The sequence below is a fragment of the Eptesicus fuscus genome, chromosome 18 (genome assembly GCF_027574615.1).
Source record: "Eptesicus fuscus isolate TK198812 chromosome 18, DD_ASM_mEF_20220401, whole genome shotgun sequence".
Classification (NCBI taxonomy): domain Eukaryota; kingdom Metazoa; phylum Chordata; class Mammalia; order Chiroptera; family Vespertilionidae; genus Eptesicus; species Eptesicus fuscus.
This window is the reverse complement of record NC_072490.1, coordinates 1784580-1792320: the sequence shown is the minus strand read 5'-3', so window position 1 is coordinate 1792320 and position 7741 is coordinate 1784580. Positions and strand designations below refer to the sequence as shown.

Sequence of the window (7741 nt, the reverse complement as noted above, 5' to 3'; positions counted from 1 at the left end):
GACAGGTAGACAGCTTCTGAGAGATTTCGTTGGTGGCTGGGCTCAGATTTTGTAGGCCGAGGACCTTCTGACGGGGATGGCAGCTGGAGTTCGGACTCCACGGTTAGCCCGTCGTGGGCCCAGGGTTCCGTCTCCGAGGACCGCGTGACCAGTTCTCCCCTGAGCTGTTTCCGCATCTGAAGCTGTTTCTCCCCTCACACCTCCTTCGGGCTGTGGTAACGAACAGAGGAAATCCAATGAAAAACGGGGTTTTACAGGCCTCTGGACGCCTGTCTGGAGTCTAGAGCTCAGTCAGGGCGGGTACGGGGGTGGGGGGGTGGGGGGGTGGGGCTACAACCTGGGAGGCCCAGGAGTCCCGCCTACCCAGTGTGTTTGAGCAACTCACCTGGCAACAGGTGGGCCTGACAAAGGCAGCTGGCTTTCCGCCTCCTCCGCTGTCGGTGTCTGCGGGTTCGCTGCCTGGGCATCCAGCTGGCGCTATGGTGCCATTCAGGCCCCTGGCAACGCTTCTGGCTCTGGTTGTCTCTGGTGAGGAGCTGGTGGGTGGGGAACCCGTTCTCCCCCTTACACACACTCCGCGTGGAGGCCTGACCCTTCTCAGGTTAGCTGCCCTGGAGGGGAGGGCTGGGGCTGAACTCCGACCCTCTTTCCTACCTTGGCTTCTTCCTCAGCTAAGTCCGCGCCCCCAACCTGTGCCACGAGCTGACCTAGGACTGGATGTGGGGGGCCGTGCCCAGGGCCTGTGGCAGAAGGGTAGAGCTGTGCTCCTGGGCGGGTTCCGTGTGCCGGGGCCCTCCGGCCTGACTGCCTCTCCCTCCCAGACCTCCACTGCCTGCCCTGGTTCGTCAATGTCTCCGAGAGCGTGGGGCCTGGCACCACGCTCTGGTCTTTCTCCTTCAACTGCTCCTCTCGCACGCCCACCCTGAAGCTGCTCCAGGTGCAGCCAGACAGCACCTTCTTCAACCCCCCCAGCCTGGCCAGGTGGCAGGGGCTCTATGTGGGACAGGTAGGGGCCGGGAACAGCTGGAAGCAGGGGGGGGGAAGGGCAGACCTCCATTCACAGAGCCAGAGGTGGTGCCGGGGGAGGGAGCCCAGCCCCAGCAGGCCCCGCTCACCTGCCACAGCTGACCTTGAGCAGCTCCGCCCGGCTGGATGCCCTGGCTGTGAACCACTATGAGCTGCGGCTGCAGGTGACGTGTGGCAGCGAAGTGATCGAGGGGCCACTCTCTGTGAACGTGCAGCGGGACCCTGACCGTGCCCAGTGCACTGGCCGGTTTGTCAGCCCAGGTGAGGCCAGGGGCGGCAGGCAGGGGCGGGGTGGGCAGGCATGGCCTCAGCACAGCCTCCCTGGTCTCCCCTGGGCAGCTGGGGAAGTCGTCCAGGTGCCGGAGACAGTCACACCTGGGGCTCGGCTCTACACACTGCTCCCAGGCCTGGAACTCCGGGGAGCCCAGGTGAGCCCAGCAGGTGGGCAGTGTGTGTGTTGGGGGGGGCGGGCAGAATGGAGGCGGCTCGGCCCCTGCCTGGCCAGGCATGGCCTGCAGAGGGAGCCTTTTGCGCAGCTGAGTCTCTGCAGGGTACACGCTCATGGAGAGGGCCGTGACCATGGCTGTTGCCACAGGAACCTCTCAGGGGCGAGTTCCTCAAGCTCTCTGTGTTCTGAATTCTCCATGAAAATTCTGTATCACTTTTGTAATGCAAAAAATAATAATAATAATAAAAATAAAAAATAAAAAAATGCATTTAAAACACACACACAGTAAATGGTTTAAAAACAGAAAGGATTGAGGATCAGGGCCAAGGGGCCAGGCTAGGGTAAGCGTCCGTGTCAGGGGCCTGGGAGGGTTGGGTGTGGGCAGGTACCTGCTGGGCTGTTGGGGATTTTGACAGGGGTGCCTGGGCACTGGGGCTGGGGACCCCAACATCTCTGTCCGCTTAGGTGAACATCACCAGTGCCCAGGACCCGCCATACTTCCCCGGACCTTTCTCCATCAGTGGGCAGGGTTGGCTGCAGGCACCCCCCCAGGGCCTCAGAGGCCAGGCTCCGAAGGTGAGCATGACTCGGGACCTGGGGATGCCCATGGGCTGGGCATGCAGTGGGCAGAGCCATCACCTCCGGAGACTTGCTTGCTCTTGGCCTCCTGGGCCTCCTCCCAGGCCCAGGCTGCGCCTGCACCCACACCCCAGGCTGGCCGTCCCCCACCGCGGCCTGGGTGGGCGCTGAGCTCTGCGTTCCAAAAGGAAGCGGGGTCCCTGGCTCTGGGAGCCCAAGGTGCCTCGAGGAGAAGGAAGTGCTCAGAGCAGCCACACAGGGAGAGCCCGTCTGGGTGAGGTGGCCAGTGCCACTGAGGGCGGTCGGGAAGTTCCTTCTTTAAAACTCCTGAGGCTCAGGGACTGGCTCCTAGCAACTCTCAGCTGGCGGTCATATCGTGACTGCCTCAAACATGACCCTTTGGGGGCTGCTTGCACCCGAATAGAAGGGTTCATGGCCCACGAATGGGACTGAAAGGAATGTGTCAGCGGAGAGCCCCGTCCTGGAGGAGAGGATGTTGGGGCTCCTTGCGGAGGTGGGGGAGGAGGGGTGTCTGCCTCCTGGGAGAAGCACCCGGTTCCCCTCCGGTGCGGTGTGCCCGCAGCTCTTCCGGCTCCAGGTGCTGCTGACCTTGGGGCGAGGCCGCAGCTGCCGCGGGGTGCTGACCGTGAGGGTCCTGCCTGCCCCCTCCAGCCAGCTCTCCTTCGCGTAAGGCTGGTGTGAGGGAGGGAGTCCCAGCGGAGGGGCCTGGTCTGCCTGGGGGGGGGGGGGGGGGGCGGGACCGGCGGAGCCAGCGCCCTGTGGTTTAGGGAGCGGAGCCTGAGCGTCTCGGTCCCCGAGGACCTGGCCCCCGGGAGCGCCGTGGCGCGGGTCCGGGCGCGGGGCGAGGACGTGCGCTACGAACTCCTGGGGCCGGCGCGCGGCCCGCGCTTCTCCATCGGACGCGGTGAGGGGCGCGCGGGGTTGGGGGTACGGGTTGCCCTGCGGGTGGTCCGGGGGGTCCGCACTGCCTACCCGCCTCTGAGGAACGGGGCTGGGGCCGCGTTGGGGGCGAGCCTCGGAGGGCCGGGCCGGGACACCCCCCCCCCCCGCGCCGGGGCGGCGCCGAGCCCTGCGTCCCCCCCCCCTCCCCGCCCAGCCGACGGCGTGGTCCGGACCTCCGCGCCCCTGGACCTGGCGCGGGCCGGCCCGGTCACCTCGCTGCAGGTGCGGGCCTTCGAGCGGCTCCGGCCCGGGCCCAGCGTCCAGCTGGACCTCACCGTGAACGTGACTCCGGTCAACCGCTGGCCCCCGCGCTGCCTCCCGGCGCTGCTGCTGTGAGTCCGCCCGCCCGGCCTCGGCCTGTGGGGCGCCGGCCACTGCCCCGCCCGGCCGGACCCCGCCCTGCGCTCTGCTCCCAGGACTCGGATCCCCGAGACCGCGCCCGTGGGCACCGCGCTGAGCACCTTCACCTGCGAGGACCCCGACTCTCCCGGCTCCACCCTCCACTACCAGCTGCGGGCCCACAGCCCGCGGGGCCTGGCCAGCCTCCGCCTCCGCGACCGGGTTCTGGAGGTGCCCGCCCGCGCCCAGCACCGCCCCCCCCCCCCCCCGCAGGGCGCTTGGGAGGGGTGGGGGGAGGGGCTGGGAGAGCCAGCGGGGTGGAGGACATGGGGAGCCTCCCCGCGTGGCAGCTGGAAAACAGGGGTCGGAGGGAACGTGGGTGCCCCAGGGTGGCTCCAGCGCCCCGCCCCTCCCGCAGGTGAACGCCACCCTGGACTGCGACGCGCCCGGCGCCTGCTTTGAGCTCGCGGCCTCCCTCCTGGTGCTGGATGGCGGGCAGCCCCCCATGAGCAGTGAGCGACAGCAGGCTGGGCGGCCAGGACAGGCGGTTCTGCTCCGCGGTCCTCTCTCAGGATAGGGTCCTCCTCTCTCCAAACTGGGGGGGCTGTTTGTCTCCATTTCGTACAGGGGGCCGGGAGGGGGCATCTCTTTCCTCTCTCAGCCACTCCCTCCCACCAGACGCCTCTCTCTTTAGACGCCCCCCCCCCCAAGGGCAGGGACAGTCTCCCCCCAGCCCTTCCCAGGCCAGCGCCCTGACTGTTTCCGGCCTCCAGCTGAGGTGCCGGTCCTGGTGACGGTGACGCCTGTCAACGAGTTCTCCCCAACCTGTGTCCCTCGAACATTCCGGGTCCGCGAGGACGCAGGGCCCCGCACCCTGCTGGGCTCCGTGGTGGGCACGGACATGGACTGCCCGCACGACGGCACGGAGTTCCACACCCCCGGCGGGCCTGCCGCCTTTGCTGTGGACCGGCTCAGCGGTACCTCCTCGGCGGGCTGGGGTGCAGGGCGGAGGCGGAGTGGACTGCGGGCCGAGGCCACGGTCACGGTCGTCCCTTCCAGGGGAGGTTCGCCTCCTGGGGCCGCTGGACTACGAGCAGCAGAGGCTGCACCGGCTCACCGTCCTGGTGACCGACCACGGCCAAGGCCAGGGCCCTGCGCAGCCCCGCTCCGGCTCCTGCACCGTCACCGTCGAGGTGGAGGTGAGCGAGCCCCCAGGCCTTGTTCAGATCGCCCTCTGGCTCTCTGAGTTCTCACTCCGTGCCTCAGTTTCTTCCATCGGTTGGCTGGAGGGGGAGGGCTCGTGTGGAAAGCTTTGTGGCCTGTTGCCCAGACCCAGGCCCTGGCTGTGGCGGGAGGAGGCGGGAGGAGGCTGAGGAGGCTGAGGGTGGCCTGGGGCTTTGGGGAGCAGTGACCTGGCTACCTGCCTGCAGGATGTGAATGACCACGCCCCCGAGTGCGAGCCCCCGTTCCAGGAGCTCGCCGTCCACACTTCCCCGGGCAGCAGCACGGAGGTGACCACGGTGTCATGTCGGGTCCCACAGGAGCCACAGCGCCTGGCCTTCTCCTACAGCATCGTGGGAGGTGAGGCCCGGCCCCCAGGGTGTGGGAGAGGAGCCGGCCAGGCCAGCCATGGTCCCCTCCTCCTGCCGCCGCTCTCAGGGAACGGTCAGGGCCGCTTCCGCCTGCAAGGAGCCGCCCTGCTGCACGAGGACCTCCCGTCGGGGCCGCCCCCCCCAGAGCAGCCCCAGACCTACGAGCTCTGGATCCGCGTGGCCGATGCAGGTCCCTCCGCCCCCCACCTCAGCACCACAGCCACCGTCATTGTGCATCTGGTCCCCTGGAGGGCCAGCACAGCGGCCACCAGCACCAACGGCGCCACCGTGAGGGGCCCCGGGCCCGTGCGGGTGGGAGAGGCTCCTGGCGAGTGAGGAGACCCAGCTTTCCGGGCGGGGCCTGGGGGAAGGCCTTCCAGAGGGTGCACAGAGCAATTCCAGAGCAAACCTGGGGTGTGGGTGCCACGCCTTGAGGGGCTCGAAGGCGGGTGCCCGGGCGTTGGGGCAGGGCAGGATGAGGCTGTGCCCATTGCAGGTGCCTGCGGTGAGGACGCCCCTGCTTGTGACCCACACGGAGCCTTTCTGGCAGCCGGAGCCCTGGTTTGTGGCGGTGCTGACGGTGACCGGCGCCCTGCTCCTGGCCCTGGGCTGGCTCCTCAGCAGGCATCTCCGGGGGTAGGGGGCTCCTGCCTCCCCCAGCCCGTGCATGGGCCCCACCTGTGAGAGGCGGCTGCAGCCAAGATTTGATAGCAAAGCCCCTGCGGACGAGCAGACAGACGGACAGTCAGGGAGCTGCTCGTCCAGAGGGTGCAGTCAGAGGCACAGAGGCCAGGGCAGGAAGCTGTCCTCAGGGCTGGCACGGGATGGGCATGGAGGCGGCCCGGGCATGGCCTCCCAGTGTGTGGTGCCTGGGGCACTGACCCTCTTCCTTACCCCTGCCCTCCACGGAGACCTCCGAGTTCCTTGTGGGCACAGAACTGAACCCAGGAGACGCGGGGTAGCGATGTGGACGCGGTATACAGGCACCGGCTCGCCCCAACGCGAAGGGGAGATGAATGGCGCTGGCGCCTGGGGCCAGCGGGCCTGCGCCCTCACGCTCGGCCCTCCCTCCTGGCATTTCAGATGGGCCCAGGGGCTGCGGGCACCGAGCAAACCAGCCCAGGCGCTGCTGCTAACCAGGTCAGCCTCCTGCACACCGCGGTGCCTGCAAGGCCGCCACCAACTCGGCTGAGGCCCAGAGCCTCATCCTGCGGTCCTGCTCTTCCTTCGCTCCAGTATCCAGGGAACAGAGGGGTCCTCTGAGGGGTTCATGGAGGCGCCCAGGATGGAGACACCCCGGATGGAGACACCCGAGGCACCCAGCAGCATCATGAGCCTGGTATGTCAACCCTTCCGGTGCAGGGGGCACAGAGGCTGCTGGGAGCACTGCCCGCCAGCCCTACCCCCTGCCCTGTGGATGGCGACCCGGGTCGGGACGCAGGCGGGCGCTGGCCCCGGGACAGGCTCCCCGCACGTGCCTCTGTTTTCCCACAGCAGCATTTCGATGGCAGAGCCCAGGACTCCCGTGAGCCCCCTCTTCCCAAACCAGTCCCCTCCCGGACCACTTCCTCCCGTTCCCCATCTCAGCACCTCCTCCTACCACCAGGCACCCACCATCCACTCTTTCCCTGAATGGGGTCTCACCCCCACTCACCTTTCAGCCAACGTTTGTCAAACACCCCGGGGACCGGGAAATAGAGGACTCAGAGCTGGTCTGGTCCCTGCCCACGGGGCCGGAGGGGCGGTGGGGAGGGGAGAGGCTCCGTGGTCACCAGTGAATTCTGGCAGAGTCACCTGGCCCTGGCTCAGGGGAGCTACTGTCCAGTTTCGGGGAACCAAGGATGCTTCCCGTGCGTTTGCGCTGGACCTCAAAGAATTTTCTGAGAAAGGAGGGGCGGGGGACAGGTTGGGTCAAGCGGAAGGGGGCTTCCCGCCCGGAGTCCCGGGGGAGGGAGCCGTTCTGCCGGGGCCAGCAGCGTCTCCTCTCTCTGACCCCCTGCGCTCAGGGACGGGCAGGGACTACCTGTTCAACACGCGCACGGGCGCCTGGCGCTGGCTCTGAGCCACGGAGCTGCTTCGCTGCGTGGGAATTTCTTCACGTGATCCCGGGCTGTGTCTCCAAGTTGATTCAATAATAAACAAAATTACAAACAGCAAAGTCCCAGCCTTGTCGCCCACCCGTGGGAGGAGCGCTGAGATCTGTGCTTCCTTGTTCTCCGTGGAGACCGCCCGCCTCGTGGGAACACCGGGGCGGAGGAAGGTGCGTTTTGGGGAGGCGATGTCCAGGGCGCTGATGGCCCGATTAACGCTCGGCGGAGCCGCCTGCCCTGTGGGCACGGGGGCTGTTCCCTCCAGGAGAGGAGGGCGTGCTGGGGCAGCTTGCCTGCGTGGGGGCGGCTTTCCCGGGAGGGATGGGAGCTTCCGCACCGAGGGGGGGGTTGGTGCAGAGTAGAGAACGCTGCATGGATGGCCGTGGAGGGGTCACCAGCCCTCTTCTGAGGGGTGGTTCCCGTTTAAAAAATATATATTTTATTGATTTTTTACAGAGAGGAAGGGAGAGGGATAGAGAGTTAGAAACATCGATGAGAGAGAAACATCAATGAGCTGCCTCCTGCACACTCCTACTGGGGATGTGCCCGCAACCAAGGTACATGCCCTTGGCCGGAATCGAACCTGGGAGGGACCCTTCAGTCCGCAGGCCCACACTCTATCCACTGAGCCACACCGGTTAGGGCTGGTTCCCATTTTTTCCTGATGTTTCTTCTGGCTCCTTGGCCCTCAGCCCTCCGTATGC

General features: G+C 67.0%; 1 protein-coding gene across 1 annotated transcript; it reads left to right on the top strand.

Annotated features, from left to right (window-relative positions):
* Window positions 1-406: 406 nt before the first annotated feature.
* Window positions 407-7009, top strand: CDHR4 (cadherin related family member 4). Its single transcript, XM_054729917.1, has 19 exons — window positions 407-528; window positions 822-1006; window positions 1125-1287; window positions 1366-1454; window positions 1940-2050; window positions 2637-2740; window positions 2842-2978; window positions 3171-3348; window positions 3433-3586; window positions 3774-3867; window positions 4129-4332; window positions 4415-4554; window positions 4786-4936; window positions 5015-5235; window positions 5444-5583; window positions 6031-6087; window positions 6184-6286; window positions 6445-6472; window positions 6954-7009. The coding sequence occupies exons 1-19, from the start codon at window positions 480-482 to the stop codon at window positions 7007-7009; spliced, it is 2364 nt and encodes a 787-aa protein (XP_054585892.1). The 5' UTR covers window positions 407-479.
* The last annotated feature ends 732 nt before the right edge of the window (window positions 7010-7741 follow it).